This window comes from Citrus clementina, unplaced genomic scaffold (genome assembly GCF_000493195.1).
Source record: "Citrus clementina cultivar Clemenules unplaced genomic scaffold, Citrus_clementina_v1.0 scaffold_6, whole genome shotgun sequence".
NCBI lineage: Eukaryota > Viridiplantae > Streptophyta > Magnoliopsida > Sapindales > Rutaceae > Citrus > Citrus x clementina.
Window position 1 is genome coordinate 23,494,474 of NW_006262139.1, and position 16,324 is coordinate 23,510,797.

At 35.8% G+C, this 16,324-nt stretch overlaps 3 protein-coding genes across 4 annotated transcripts; all 3 read right to left on the minus strand.

Annotated features, from left to right (window-relative positions):
* Window positions 1–3,421: 3,421 nt before the first annotated feature.
* Window positions 3,422–7,037, minus strand: LOC18039424 (E3 ubiquitin-protein ligase RNF8). Its single transcript, XM_024182099.1, has 8 exons — window positions 6,881–7,037; window positions 6,645–6,784; window positions 6,261–6,394; window positions 6,025–6,181; window positions 5,315–5,461; window positions 4,545–5,108; window positions 3,875–4,048; window positions 3,422–3,749 (listed from the first exon to the last, which is right to left on the minus strand). The coding sequence occupies exons 1-8, from the start codon at window positions 6,921–6,923 to the stop codon at window positions 3,570–3,572; spliced, it is 1,539 nt and encodes a 512-aa protein (XP_024037867.1). The 5' UTR covers window positions 6,924–7,037; the 3' UTR covers window positions 3,422–3,569.
* Window positions 7,038–7,520: 483 nt separating this feature from the next.
* LOC18039425 (protein FLX-like 2) lies at window positions 7,521–11,625 on the minus strand. 2 transcript variants are annotated; one of them, XM_006430786.2, is made up of 5 exons: window positions 11,490–11,625; window positions 10,119–10,701; window positions 9,570–9,715; window positions 9,380–9,477; window positions 7,521–8,861 (listed from the first exon to the last, which is right to left on the minus strand). In XM_006430786.2, exons 2-5 carry the CDS (start codon window positions 10,679–10,681, stop codon window positions 8,157–8,159), a joined length of 1,512 nt encoding a protein of 503 aa, XP_006430849.1. In that variant the 5' UTR covers window positions 10,682–10,701; window positions 11,490–11,625; the 3' UTR covers window positions 7,521–8,156. The 2 variants fall into 2 exon arrangements, with proteins under 2 accessions (XP_006430849.1, XP_024037684.1); XM_024181916.1 differs by having other exon boundaries at window positions 9,380–9,480.
* A 411-nt stretch (window positions 11,626–12,036) lies between these two features.
* LOC18039702 (tryptophan synthase beta chain 2) lies at window positions 12,037–15,180 on the minus strand. Its single transcript, XM_006430788.2, has 6 exons — window positions 14,834–15,180; window positions 14,010–14,337; window positions 13,702–13,918; window positions 12,762–13,299; window positions 12,583–12,681; window positions 12,037–12,484 (listed from the first exon to the last, which is right to left on the minus strand). The coding sequence occupies exons 1-6, from the start codon at window positions 14,907–14,909 to the stop codon at window positions 12,228–12,230; spliced, it is 1,515 nt and encodes a 504-aa protein (XP_006430851.1). The 5' UTR covers window positions 14,910–15,180; the 3' UTR covers window positions 12,037–12,227.
* Window positions 15,181–16,324: the final 1,144 nt, after the last annotated feature.

The following is a 16,324-nucleotide window of genomic DNA, read 5'->3' on the forward strand; positions in this document are numbered from 1 at the left end:
TCACTATGTTACCCGAGAATGCAGTCATGTCCAATGAGAAGGAAATTATTTTTCATCATCTTTTAAATTTTTTCTCTCATTCAATTGTATCCATAACTTATTCATGTCCATTAAATGATTTTGGTATAATATGAAATATTGTTAAAATAACAAAATTATCAAAAAGGAAAAGAGGGGAGGGAGAAAAAAAAAAAAAAAAGAGTGGGTGAGTTTTCATTATGAGGGGGGTTATTAGAGCTTTTCAGTTTAAATAACGAGGATAGTGGTCCTTCAATTTTATATTGATTGGACTCGAGATAATGACAAAATGGGATGGAACTTATCACTACCTTAAATTTGTTCATAACACAGCCCAAAAATTTTGGTGCAATTACAAAGAATTATTGTTAACAAAAATAAAAGCATAAACCCACACCGCCCACAAAAATTCATTTTAAGTCACTTGAGAAAAAAAAAAAAAAAACACACATCTCTGTCGTATCGTGTTATTTGTCTAAAAATTTAATAAAATTTTATTATGTCAAGCATCGCCAATCGTATTTATATTAAATATAATAATTAAAACAAATATAAAATTAATAATTTAGTGAAAGACGATAATGATATTATGATAAGCGACACTGTTATATAGCTCTATATGATTGCTCTATCAAATAAAATTATTTAGTGAATTATTTCAATATAATGTTACAATAAATAAATTACGAAAAATTTTCCCAGGGACTAAATTTTCTCAAAATATATATTAAAAAAGGGGGGCTTCTCTCTCTCATAAAAGAATTGCGTGGTTTGCCTTTCCGAACTTTCACTTAAAATGCTTTTATTCTGTGACAACCAACCGTTATAATTCATTCATTTTCTCTTGTTCACTTGTTCTTCTCAAACTCTCTGCTACTCTTTCTCTGCCCAAGTAACTCCTCTCTCTTTCTCAACTATATAATCCCCCATAACTTTCAACACTTTCATTGAAGTTAAATTGATTATTGCTAAGTTGATTTACTCATCTGGGTTCTTGTTTATTTGTTCAACAGGCTTGTTACTTAGCAGTTGAATATCTACCTGGCGAGATAGCAATGGTGATGATGGGATTGGAAAGGTTGGTAGTGAGCTTGAAGTCTAAAATAAGGTCACTGAAGATGAAGAAATTCTACGACAAGATTGAAAAGAGTGAGAGCATGAGAGTCGAAATAAGAAGCAGGAAAGCTCGGAAGCTTATTGAAAAGACCATGAAGATTGCGGACTCTCCCAAGACCAAAACTTTTGCTTTCTGACATATATACATTTACTTATATACAATATATACACGAGTCTCTCAATATCAAATGATTTAAGAGACTATGAACAGAGCTACAACTTACCCTCTGCTTGCTGTTGATGTTATGGGGGAGAAAAAAAGATAAGGGTTTTTGTATTTACTTGTGTCTTTACTCTCTCTTAATTTCTCTCCCTTTTTTTTTCAATATTCTATATCTAAGTTTCCATATCAACAACATATGGTCATCATGCTTCCTGGATTTAACCTTGCTTTATTATTCCTAGTTGGAATTTTGATTCTTAATTTCTCAACTCAAGAATTGTTAACATTTGATTACGTGATGATTCTAAATCTCACATAAGCTGCAAAAATATTAATTTAAATGAGTATTCATATGGTCACGAACATATTTAACATTTATCTTACAATTAATTTTTGAGAGTGAGTTTTGCATGTGATTTTCTGTTCGTAAAAGATTATTTTATTATCAATTTGCTTAATTTCTTTTCTTTTCTTTTGTTAACTAATTAAGATCCTCTACTAGTTTGTTATCTCCTAGCCTCTCATGGTTTTTCAGAGATAGAGAAAAAGGCTAGTTTAATTGTAAAAAAGAATGAAAAAACTAATTAATATTAAAATTCAAAACTTGATCTTGGTCGATCATTAAACTAAGTATAGGTTAAAAGAAGGGAAATATATATATATATTAGAAGAAGATCCTTGTCCGCAAGAGAAAGAGAAGGAGAATAGTCATAATAATAAGTGAGTAATTGTGGAGAATGATAGTTCCTATTTTTTTCTTTCTATTTTATGGTACTTTGGACCGTTAGTTTGTATTAGTGGTTATATTATTAGACACGAGTTGGCAAGTGATTGAACTATAAATGCTTACAAAATTGACTTGTCAATTATTCTTATCCGAATTTAAAGGCATAATCCAACGATTTAAGGTGCTTTATTGAGTAACGCATGCTTACTACCTCACAGATTTGAAACTTAAAACTTCGATACTATAGGAGGTAATAATAAACGTTCGTAATCCCAGCCATTTTCATATTTCCTCAAATACTATTTTTCTATCTTACTAGTTAACTTTGAAGAAAAAAAAAAAAAAACACTTAAGTCATTTGCTAATCAATAGACATATCATGCGAACAATAAGATCATGATCTACTGTGATAAGTGCCATGAGGTTATCAACATCAACTGTTCCATTACTTGAAAATGAAAGAATTATTTAATAAATCAAGCAGGATAAATCCTTTGTTTAAGTGATCTTTCATGTCAGCAGTTAGCTGGAAGTGATGAATGCTGAAATAAATCCAACTAGCAAAAGGACTGGCTGGATTACGTATTCCTTGAAATTAAAGTTAAAATGATAGATGAGAGAGGCAGAGAAGGGAAGGCAAAAGAAGAAGAAAAGGTTGGTCATAATGTGGGCAGTTGTTTGTCTGTGCCTTCACATGAAAATGAAGCTTCGGTGGGCAACGTCACAGCTCAGCTTTTATATGAATGAGAAAAGACTTCCACCAAGTGTTCTGTGGCATGCAAAGAATATGCCAAAGGGTTAAAACGACAAATATGCTTTTGAGAAACAATCTACTCAAGTTCCTTGTCATTCGAATCTTTCAAGTTTTATCCAGCTAGGCCTGAGATTAAATTAAACCTTTTAAAAAAAGTCCACGTTAGAAGGGGCTTCCTAAAGTCTACCCGATCGTAGAATCTTTTTATTTGACCAAAAGAGTTTCTGCTTTTGAGTCCCCAGATTAGCCTTAATTTGTTTCATCTCAGTTTCAAAGTGATAGCGCTCAAGAGACCCGACCCATTGGGTTTGGATCTTGATGAAGCACTTTTGTATCAAGTCACCCAAACTGAGATATTACATATGTAAAAATTTAAAAATCCTACACTAATCTGAAATCTTGAGCCAATTACCACTAATTGAGGGTTCTGATCCTAGGTACAAACTAGCAGGGTAGATAAAAGTATATGTATATATGTATGTATGTATGCATGCATGTGTGTATATATATATATAGAGGGTTGTTACAGAGTCACAGAAATGATCAAAGTTACATTGTTATTTGCTTGTACATATCAATTGGTGTAAAAATAGTTCTTGGTAAAATATCTTGTGAACAGGGAATCTAGTAACAGCTTCAGAACTGGTAATGCCAATTGCCAATTGTTTTTTTGATCGATATTGTTTATAGATCGAGAATGGGCCAAGAGTACAAAATATAAGCTAAAATCTTCCCAGTGATCTGTGCTGCATTAAAAGAATTTGCTCAATGTGCAATTCATAGATGAATACCTAAAAGTTGCTGCGATTGTAAAGCATTTGAAGATCCTTGCAATGAATGCATGTCCATGGATCCAAAGGAGGGTCCATACAGTAGCAATGGATGCATCGACTCTGGCAGAGATGGCATCTGATGAGAAGATCTTGTGGTTCCTGAGAACGGCATTCGATACATGCTTCAAGTAATGACGGCTTCAAGAAGGAGAAGAGTTAGCCCCAAGATCAACCTCAACTTAGCCCCAAGATCAACCTCAACCTTATATTGAAATTTAATTGCATTGGAGAACGATATATGCTAGTATAAGCAGAAATTTTACCTGAACACTGGCACTATCTCCATCTGGAAGAATGAAAACATCCCTTGTTGACCAGGCACATGGAATTGTTTGCGAGTAGATTTTTTGGTCAGAAGTGGCTGCATCCTCCACCTTTGTAATGCTCATAAAACTGGCTTTACACAGAGGACAAGTGGAGATCTTTCTCACTGAAGCCTGCATACATCATCACAAGAAACGGTAAAAGTTGCAATACTTTCAGGAGCATATGGTAGAACAGATAAAGAATAAATAATCTTAGTCACCAAATGCCATTTAAATTCACGTACTTGGAAACTTCTATGTGTAACTGCATTTAAAAAAATAGTGGCAAACGCAAATGCCAAATCAGGGGGAAAGTTTTCAAAATCAGGGGTAAGGAGCCAAGTTAAACTGGTTTCCATAGTGGATAATAAATTTTATGCAAGAAGTGAAATTTATAAAGCCCAACAAATAGAAAGATTTGCAGGCTTTAAAACTCATTGTTCAAAACTCGAAAAACCAGAGGATACCATAAAGGCCAATCCCAAGTATGTTAAAGTATAACGTACAAGAGATAACATATACATATTAAGAAATGAAGAAACAAACTAAGGCACGTGCACGTATAAAACATGAAATTTAAATAATTTGAAAAAGAGATGCATAACTAGAAAAAGATGAGAATGTATACCATATGATCAGCCCAGTTTTGGATGCATGAATAACAAAATCGATGTCCGCATGCCAAAACCCCTCTGGTTGAACTAAATTCTGTCCAACATATTACACATGATAATTCCCCTGAAGTAGATGATCGGTTAACGTGTTCAATTCGATCAGTATTTTTGACCATTCCATTTGAGTTCTCAATACCAGAGCAACCATCTTGTGACTCTCTTTGCAGCAGAGCTGGAAAATCTCTTTCTTCTATTTCTTTAATATCTTCAGAGCCTTCATTTATTCCCCCATCTTTATGGAACCCATCATCAGATGTTTCTGCAATTCTGATAACTGGGGCCCTGTCTTGGTCAGAATCCAAGAGCATAGACTCCAAACCATTTCTACCAATACACTTCGCAAGTCTCCGCCCCTTAGTAGAAGGTTTAGCAGAAGAGCTGCTGCCGATGCCCTTGGAAATCTTGGTCTTTTCTCTCAGCGACCGCAAAGAAGAATGAGTACTTGACTCTTCATGCTTTGAAATTTTCCTTTTCCCTCTCACAGAATGGATAGAAGAATCTGAACTTGACTCTTCATACTTCTCAAGCAAAAAGACATTCATGGTAACATATTCATAACTTCAGATGAGCAAACAAATCAAAAAATTAAACATCCAAGATAGATTTAATTATGAACAGAAGCTAGAGCATAATCTAGACTAGTAAATTCAATCCTGAAATTTCAGAAAAACTAGAGCATGATCATATCAGTTGTGCCAAGTTTGTTGTAGAATTGTATTCATACCTCCATCCTAATTAATCCAGACAAAGGAGGATCCTGAAAACAATTTCTGGCACCAGACCTCTGTTCCCGCTTTGAAGCCCTTTTAAATGATTTTGACTTGCATTTATGAGGAGTATTCTCGCTTTTTCCAAACTTAGGTAACAGGTTCTGTCATAAAAATAACAGAAAAAGAAAGATAGACATTGAGTTTCAGGTCATCAAATGTTAAACACACACTATTGAACGAAACTGTAATACAGGTTTTGGACCTCCTAATAAGGCACCTAAGGTTCAAATTCTGAGTTATTAAATAAATTCAGAAAGTCATCAGAAATGTAAATTCCTATAAACCATAGAAACATAAAAGCTTAAGATGCATTCAGTAAGATTGTTAAAATAACACTGCTAAACTTATAAATTCAGCACAAAATCATGAAATCTTTTTTAGTTTACAGACAAAGATTGTGCCTATGTGATCATTTGATTGCCTTGTTAATAACAATTTACTGCATTAGATTATTCAATCTAATGGTTGTTTCTACTGAGCACACAACAACACCTAAAATTAATTGTTTAATGCCATTACCATCAGCTGAATTCCATTTAATCATCCCAATGCCATGACATCGTTGAAAGTTCTTGCCTACTATAGCTAGAAGATGCATCATTTATGTTTTCATATTACACATACACAGAGCAGAAGGAAGGAGTTTATTTGTATAAATAGTCACCTCGTTCAACAAAAAGGAACCCTTCCAACCAGCCAGCTCGGAAACTTCAAATCCCATATCTGTGTCTTCGTTCTTATAGTTGTCATCAAGGTTGGACCTGTCAGAATTCATATTGAAGAGTGGGACTTCCAGCAACAGAGGCCTTATCTCTTGTCCACTGCACAGAATCAATGCATACGTGTTTAATGTACATCAAAATTTACACAATTCAGTCGAAATCAGAGCACTAATGTTACCTTTGCAACATATAAGGGCGCTCAGGAAGACGTCTGTGTTGCTTTATGCAATCTTCCACCCACTGATGATTAACTATAATCGTTCTAAACTTCTTAGCAAGACTGTGCTTCTCTCCTTCAAACTTCCAACACACCTAATCACCCAACCCATAACCATCCGTAATCATAATCTCTATAAAGCCTAAAAGCAATTTCACAAAAAGCACTTCAAGCACTAAATCTTTAAAAAGCGCTTCTCAAATAGAAACTGCTTTAATACTCCCATAAAAAAGAGCATAATATATGAGGTTGCTAAGTGTGTTGTTGATAATGTACTTTCTAATACGTTAAAAATACAACTAAATATAAAATGCAAATAATCCATAGGTTAGATTGAAAGCTTACTAAGTGTGTTGTTGATTTTGACATCGCACCGACGTAACTAGCTCCGGCATAAGATATGAGCTTGATGAGATTGAAGCGCTCCGTTCCATGGTAACCGCTCACTGTCGCCACCACCGATTCCATGCCTTCGATGGATCGATCTATAAAACAATCAATAATAATTTTTTTTAAAAAATCAGAATTGAAATAATTCTTAGCTTCAAATTGCTTAAATAAATCAGAGAGATAAGATCTACTGTCGGATTGATCGATTTGAGAGGAGAGAGATTCAGCTTCCATTGGAGAACGAAATGCCGGGAACTTGAAAGGTTTTGAATCCTTTTCGAGAAAAAAATGAGCGCCACGGTTTATTATTTTAAATCGGACCGGACTGAAGAGGCTACCGGTTCATTTTTTTCCTCTCTCTTTTTTTCCTTTTTGAATATGTAAAATACTACATTAATGATAACAACAAAAAGGAGGTTATGTAAAATACTATTTTTTTCTCTCTTTTTGTCCTGTTAATCAAGTGATTTTTAACATTGTTGGTCCTCCCAAGTGTAAATAATATACTAAATGTTAATCTATATATTTTTAAAATATGATATACACAACCAAAAATTTTAAATAAATTTTCACGATAACGATCTAAGTCTTTTTAAAAAAGTTAAAGTTAATTAACAAGTTTTAAAAATAAATTGTATTTTTATAAATTTATCATTTAACAACAAAAAAAATAAAATTGAACTTGTATATTCTACATAAATTTTATCCAATTACCATATTGAACATAACTTATCTATTGTCAACTATATTTCAACTTAATAATTAACACATTCTTATCTTATTCTTACGATATTGTGCGAGAATAAAATTTATCATAATTTAAGGGTCTGATTAAGGTGCCGTAGCTTTTATCGTTGTAATATAAAGTATAAATTGTATTGTATACAAAGAAAACATAACATGTCGGAAACTGAGAACTGTATTGTATCGTCCTAAGCTTTGGACGATAAATGGATCCAAAATAAGCTGCTTGGAGTTTTTGAATAACTTTGCATTTTTTTCACAGCTCTTATTACATAAAAGATCGTACTATAAGTAAAATAAGAACCAGCTTACCATCGAATTAGGTTTTCAAGATGTAAATCAAGTATCACAGCAATTAACCAACCACGTTCTCCCATTTTATGTGCATTCATTCCTAGGTCAAAATACATCCTCTGACATGATAGCTACAATTACTGACAGCCGATAAGTTTCTCTTCAATCATTTAAGCAAAATAGAAGCACCAAATGATTGCCAAAAAGGACTGGTGAGTGAAATATGAGGTATCAGTATACTGTTAAAAAAAAGATGGGGGCAGCAGTCAGCTTCATTTAAATGCTTCTCAAATGTGGGGATATTACTCTCTGCAAGGGCTGGATAAGAAAATAGATGAACCAGCAAAAGGGAAAATAGCTTCTGATTCCATACTTCCTCTTTGGGAAGATGTTGCATAATATCTGTTTTGCTGAGATGTCTAAAGAAAATCATCTTCGAGCAGGGTTCCCACCACGAGGTTGCCCGCTTCCAGATCGAGCAGGTGGTGTTGCAGATCCATAAGGCACATTGTTCAGAGGTGGCGGTACTTGTCCATGTGGGGCAGCACCTCTGGGTGCTCCATCAAAACCGGTTCCTCTTGATGGATCATAACTAGGTGCTCTGCGCATATCATACCCTTGCCCTCTTTGTAAATCATATCCAGGTCCTCTTTGTGGAATGTAACTGGGTGCTCTTTGTGTTTCATAGACAGGCCCTCTCTGTACATCATAGCCAGGAACTCGCTGTGTCTCATAACCTGAACCTCTCTGCATGTCATAATTAGGCCCTCTCTGCATGTCATAACCGAGCCCTCTCTGTGGATCATAACTGGGTCCCCTGTGTATATCATAGTTAGGCCCTCTTTGTGCATCATAATTAGAACCTTTCTGTGCATCATAACCAGGTCCTTTTGTTGGATCATAGCTGGGTCCTTTGGCTGGATCATAACTGGGTCCTTTGGTTGGATCATAACTGGGTGCTTTGGATGCATCATAACCAGGTCCTTTGGATGCTTCATAACCAGGTCCTCTTGGTATGTCATAACCAGCCCTCATAGGAGTTCCTGATTGAGTTGCCGCATAAGCACCGGTACTTGTATTAGGCCCAGCACCAACAACACCAGCAGTAGTAGCTGAAGGTGGAGGCCCATGCCCCTATGACAAAATTTCAAAGAGTGGCATCAGTCTTCACAGCAGTTAAAAAAAAAAAAGAGCAATAGAATTTTCTTCTTCCAGTCTAGTACTGAAACATCACTCCTAGAATCATGCTTCAACGGGACCATCCTCTGAATAAGTTGAAAAGCAAGGTTAACCTATGTGATGAACAGATTTAGTTTGTCCCCTTAACAAACCTGTGACTGCCATTTTCTTTCCCCTAGAAAAATTTTATTTCACCATCCACATTATTCTTGTGACAATCAAACACCCATAATTGGTTTTACTAAAATGACTGTGATGGATAACCATCTGATCAAGGAAATCAAGTTTCTGATAGAAAATACATACACAAGGAAACCAAACAAGGGATGGCAAGATATATAGATATTAGCAAATAACATGGTCATCATTCTAAAAAGCACAACTTTGCAATGCGGATTTTTTCCAAGATTAACAACCATGAATGATGATAAAGCAACAGTATACATAAAACCAAATCGAGGAAGACAACAGACCTGGGGAACACCATAACCATCTTCATAAGCATTTTGTCCCACAGGACGTCCAGAAGTCTCATTCTCACTGTTTCCAGTTGCACCACCATAAGATCCATCTGCTTATGTTTGCAAATGTGATACATTAGTAATATACAAAAATGAAAAAAGGAGCTCCAAAAGGGAAGGAGAAAAGAAATGGTAAGAATACCAGCCCTTCTGTCTACATTAGGAGCATTCATCAACTCAGCCCGTAGCTTTTCCACCTCTGTTGCCATGGTAATATAGTTCTTCTCCATCACCTGAAGTGATTCAAGATGGTCATTGTAAAATTTCTTCTCATATTCGTAAGTACCCCTGCACAAATGGAAGGTTATGGCATTTTTGGAGCAAATTTTGAGGAAAGTAGCGCAATAGCAATGTTGGAAAGCAAGATGAAGAAAATAATATTGTGGACTAGAACTTTCACAGATCCAGGGATGTCCAAAATGTAATGCCTTGGAGTAAACTTGTCTGAAGAGGAAGTCCAGGGTACACGTGAAAATAAGTGTACATCTTATTTCCAGTTTGTGAGCTCCAACTTTAGGCATTGTCTAAGATGCTACAAGAAATAGATAAATAATGTCTGAACAATGAACATTTTGTCAATTCTACATGCTCAAGCAACAAGCATTAGCATTCACATTCACTAAACCAGATTTGTCAAGTCAATTTTTCTTTAAGTTGTTATTATGACGATATAAGAAGCTCAAAATTACACCTGCAGTGATGATATTCTTGTCTGAGGCTCTCGAGTTCTGACAGCAGAGCTGGTATCTGCTGCACGTCTGTGTGGGCCCTCTGAAGATCCTGGGTCAGTTGATGTACTTTGGCAATAAGTTCCTCCCTCACTACAACCAAGTTCTGAGCTTCTGTCTTTGCTTTCTGAAACTCTAGCTTAACGGGCTCTGCAGTTTTTAGTTCGGCTTCCATCTTGGCAATCTTTTCGGTAAGGTTCCTCATTTGTAGCTCTCTCTCAGACTTCATACCTCCTATCTGACCATGCAATATCTGCAACTCATGCTGTGCAGCAGCAAGTTCTTGTCTCAATGTTCCATGGGTAGCAGCAAGCCTCTGATTCTCTGTTGCAAGCTTCTGCATCTCCACATGCTGCGAGGCAATCTTCTGTTCCATAACTTCAGGAGGAGGCATCATATCGAAAGGAGGAAAGGCACCTGGTATTGGGGGGCGCATACCAGAGACAAATGGATCAGGATGCATCATGCCAGGGCCTGGAGGAGGACGCCTTAGATGAGGAGGTGGAATTCGACCCTTGCTTCCCATCTCAATCACTCAGTTATGACCTGATACAAGAAATACCAACAATAAGCAAGCTGGTTCTAGCAGGGAAAATGAGAAATGTAATTATGAAAGTACTTGGCAAGTTCTAGAACTAGAAGCAGTACAGTGACAAATCATACTCAACTACAGCAATAAAAAGATTGAAATTAAGATAAGATAAGAATGCAAAGTTTACATTTTTCCTAATTACAAAATCTTCTCGTCAGTGTACAAATTATGTGAAGCACTTGAAAGCATATCAGTCAAGAGTTTGCAATTATCACACAGATTATGGGAAGTATTCACATATTCAAAGACTGATTAGGAAGGAATTCATATGGTTAAACAATTGAAATTAACCCATTTTCCACTTTCTAAAAAATTGTAGTAAAATTCAATAAGATTATCAAAATCAAGAAACGTCAATGACAATGCTGAAGTCAAATTCAAAACCCGAATAACTCCTGCATGTTACCATCACCTTACAGCAGGCAAGAAATGAAAGCTGTCTCCACAGCGATAGAACTTACCAAATAACATTATAATCACTAAAAATATATTTTTCTTCTATTAATTAAGGTTTCAAATGCTTCACTAAACCCCAAGAATTCAAATAGAAACTTAAGAAAAATAAAAAAAAGACAAAAAAAAAATTAAATAACAATCATATGGTGGACTGCCAATTTACAAATGAAGATTTTGGAAGAAAACTGCTTGTAAAAAACTTTGAAATAACCCTAATTAAAGGATTTTATATTTTCTTTTTAAAAAAAAAAAACCGCAGACAAGAGACGACGTAGTTTATTCTTACTAGAATAGAGATAGATGGCAGTAGCAAATCGTCAGTGAATGATGGAATAGCAGAGGCTTTAGCTGGCGAAATAGAGCCAAAGGCAGAGAAAGAGTATGCGAGCTCAATGTTCGTATCGTTGCCCCAAAAAAAAAAAAAAAAATGGAATAACGCTGTATACTAAAAGTGAAAATAATGTCTTCTTCTGCGTGAGTAAATCGTAAGGTCATTAAAACGACGTCGTGCAAACTGACCCGGCCTTCACGGCCTTTAAATCTTATTATACTTTTTATTTTTTTGGGTGGTTAATTTAATTTAATTAGCATATATTTTGAAGATTAAAGTGTAAAACTTGCTTTTTATATTTATATTTGTAACATTTTACCCATTCCAATTATACAACAAATAGATTCCAGATGTTACTATTAGATAGCCCTTTTTGTGGTACTATACATCTCAAGTTTTAAATAGTTCTAATTTTTATAATTCGAAATTTACTTCACTCAAAAAAATAAAATAAAAAATAAAAAATAAAATTTGAGATCATATAAATTTTATTATATTTTATGGTATTACAAAACATTCACCACCAATTTTATTATACCAATGCATTTGATTACAGAACTTGGAATCTATTTTATTATACAAACTCCCCAAAGTTTCTCGGATAATGAACAACGGAAGTACAACGAGAAAAAATTATGATCTTTCTGTTCTGAATTTCATCCGACATTGTGTATCAGTCATTTGTTCTTCACTTCATGCAATCACTCGAGGAATTTTGTCCAGTGACTCTTGTATTTTCTTCTCTTCAAACGACAAGTCAACCATCTTTCCTTGCAAGTAATTCTCATAAGAAGCAAGGTCAAAATGGCCATGGCCACACATTGCCGTCAGAATAACCTTTGCTTCTCCAGTTTCCTTACAACGGAGGGCTTCCCTGATGGTGGCTGCAATTGCATGAGTCGGTTCTGGCGCCGGTATTATCCCTTCAGTTCTAGCAAATTGTATAGCACCTGCAATACAGAAAATGAACATCCCACATGAAACATGTCTGCTATTTTCTATATAACTAGCATCAGTTGATAAGTTGGGAGACAGGGAAGTTAATTGCCTTGAAAGCACTCAGTCTGAGGAATTGAAATTGCTTCCATGAGGCCTAATTCATAGACATGTGATAATAATGGTGCCATACCATGGTAACGTAATCCTCCTGCAGCAACAAAGAATGCTAAGTAAACAACAAACGAATAAAATTTAGTTCATCATATCGATAACAAAACAGGATAATACCAGCATGAATTGGATCGGGGATGAAGTCGTGCCCAAGTGTATGCATCTTCATCAATGGAGTCATCCCTGCGGTATCACCAAAATCATAAGCATACACGCCTTTTGTTAGAGAAGGACATGCAGTAGGTTCAACTGCTCTTATTACAGGGTTGATTTTTCCATTGAGTTTCTCTCGGATGAATGGGAAGCTGAGCCCACCAAAATTGGATCCACCACCGGTACACCCTATGATGATGTCTGGGGTTTCTCCTACAGCCTCCATCTGCTTTATACACTCTTCTCCTATGACAGTCTGGTGTAGCAAGACATGATTGAGAACGCTGCCCAGGCAGTACTTCGTATCAGCATTTGCAGCAGCAACCTCTGCAGCTTCTGAAATGGCTATTCCTAAACTTCCCGGGCTTGATGGATCCATTTGCAGAATTTTCCTTCCTACTTCAGTGATGTCAGATGGAGATGGATGTACTTTTGCACCCCAAGTCTGCATCATTAATCTTCGATATGGTTTCTGATCATAAGAAGCACGGACCTGCCATACCTATACAAAGATTTCAAATTAAAATGTCACTAGCTCTACATGAATTCAGAAAACGAATTAAGTGCGGATCTAATGCAACTTGGAATCAGTTCCCTGACTCAATTAATAGTTAATATGCTTACACTACAGAGGAAATAAGGATGTGTGGTTTCAAACGACTTGATCAAATGGCTAGCTGAAAAGGGGGAACATAAAACACTTGCTATCAACTTTGGCCATATGTTCTACGCATTTTTCTCCAAAATTGACAACATCACACATGTATGCATTATGCAGAAGGGAATAATCTAAAGCTATACAAATTGAGCTAACCACACTATAACATAAAATCCAATTTGGTTCAACCTACTTGAATGGACAGAAATGGATGCAAGATCTATGACTTGCTTTAAATTGTCCTACCTCACAGTTGAGACCAAATAAGCTGCATGCGAAGGCCAGTGAACTCCCCCACTGGCCAGCACCGGTTTCAGTTACAACATTTTTTATGCCTTCTTGTGCATTATAATACACTTGTGGAACTGCAGTGTTAGGTTTGTGAGATCCAGCTGGGCTGACACCTTCATATTTGTAGTAAATTCTGGCGGGCGTATCTAGAATCTTCTCCAACCTCTTGGCTCTAAATGAAGTTAAGAACATAAGAGAATTCAAAAGATGGCACAGAAAGAAATATCCAAAAAGATCATACATTATTTATTAGCAGAGCAAACCTTATTAGAGGCGTTGGACGCCAAAGCCTGTATATATCAAGAACTTCATCAGGGATATCTATGAACCTGTCAGTGCTTGCCTCTTGCTTAATCAACTCATCAGGGAATAGAGGAGACAAATCTTCAGGTTTGACAGGTTCAAAAGTTTTGGGATGCAACGGAGGAGGAGGTTTCACTGATAGGTCTGCAATCACATTGTACCACTGACAAGGAATTTCAACCGGTAACGCAACAGCATTCGCAGCTGCTCTTGCTCTACAGCCATTTGAAAGCCTCGGGCGTGTAGTCTTTGCCTTCAATGGAAAAGACCCAAGAAATTGTTCCCGAGCTGAAAGTAATAAAGGTGGTTAAAAAAGGCAAATTCAAGCAACACATCAGAACAATAAAGAAACTTCTCTTCTAATCAAGGTTGCTGTGGCACATGATTTAGAACATGATCTGCACTCACAAAAAATATCCCACTACAAGTATAATTAATTGTCTGGTGAAAAATCCACTCAACCTACCAGTCAAACGAGGATGGCTTCATGTCATCAAAGTGTAGGGACATCAAGAAACATGCCTCAAAACCCTACAACGGGTAGCACCATGTCTCTCTAAAGATTCATGCTTAATTTAGCCAATGTATTAATCATAATTTACAACCACAGTCCACAAAGAGCGAATAATCGATAGCATTTCCAACAGCAAGAACCAATGATTAAACAACCTTAAAACAATCAAAGGAATCAACAAAACAGAAACATTGGAACTCACTTTTGGCATCAGCTAAAGATTGATTAAATGCATGCAACAGATTAGAACAGTACAAGTGGAACGGTTACCTTTGATCTGGTTTCCTGTTGACCCGGAAATGAGCAGTGGGTTTAAATTTGCATATAAAAGTGATTGTGCAGCCATTTTCAGAAAGTTTCTGCAGTTGTCCTGAGAAGCTAGAAGTGAGAGTGTGACGATGCTGGTGCGGCGAGGAAAATTTCGTTGACCGCCTAGAACTTTTTTGTTCTTATCTTTAAGGCCAGGGCTATGCTACATTATATGAAACATCACACGTACAAATTACATCCACCAACCCCAAGCAGTTGCAAGAGAAAGCAGCATTTAAATTTGTTGGGTGCAACATCTTGTTGATGTATGTTAACGTTAAATGTAAAAGACCATGTGGTAGTAGTGGAGAAATTGAATTTGCCTTGGACCATTTCAATTTGAATAACTGAAGCAATATCTTTTGAAAAAATTCACAGGGAAAGACGACTCTATGATTGGTGCTTGGATTCGAAAGTATAAAGTAATCGAAGTACGTGCTTTGGCCTTATTAGCTGCTTTTCAACCTCTCTGACAAAGCTAATTAACATGGCTACTTTGCAAGATTGATCGAAGGACCTGTCTATGGTACAGATTCTGTAACAAACATCTCCCGTCATCCCACCATCCGATTTTCTATTGTTTAGTTTCTCACCCCACATCCAACCACATCCAACGGCTGATGCTGCAGTCTGTACCTTACAGATTCTGTAAGCTAGTCGAGTCCTTGATGGAAGCCCAAATTAATAAGTCGTCAACGTTGCACAGCTTCAAAATTTGAGCTAATAGAAACAAGACCATTGAAGGCCAAACAAGTATTTTAAAATTTATAGGATTATGTGGCGTGGGTCAAGCTTCAGATTTGGATTATCTGATAATTAATAAAATCTTTCTTAATCTTTATGGGATATTTTGACACATAATAACTAAGTAATTTAATGGACAAAATTAAATGTATTCTTAACTTTCCTTTATAAGTACAAAACTCACTATTTTGGACTAATTAAAATTCCAAAACTAACTAACAGCCACAAACAAATTGCCGTTAACTTCTTTTCATTTTCTTTAGTCGTTTTCGTTTTCCTTTTCCTTTTGCCCTTTCCTTCGGGCATTAATTTTTCTTTTCTTCGATACTTTTCAGTCGTCGCTTTCCTTCTTTTTCTTTTGGACTCCTCTCTAAACTCTTTAAGAAAAGCAGACAAAGACAAATCTTAAAAAGATCTCAATAAGTAACTTTTTAAAAAAAATTTAAAAGAAAATCATTTTAATCCAAAAACTGAAAACTTGCAAATCGAGTGATAAGAACATATAAAAGATGTCAAAAGAAGTATCATGAATTTTAACTAAAAATTTCTAATCACTAAATTCAAGTATTGTCGTTTGATGCTTGAGTGTCTTGAAAAATATTTACAGTTGGGATTTACTGGAGATTGTTGATAGATAAGGAGTACGGTCATCCAATTGATTCAATTGGGGTGCCTAGATTATAAACCAATAAATTAGAAATCTATATT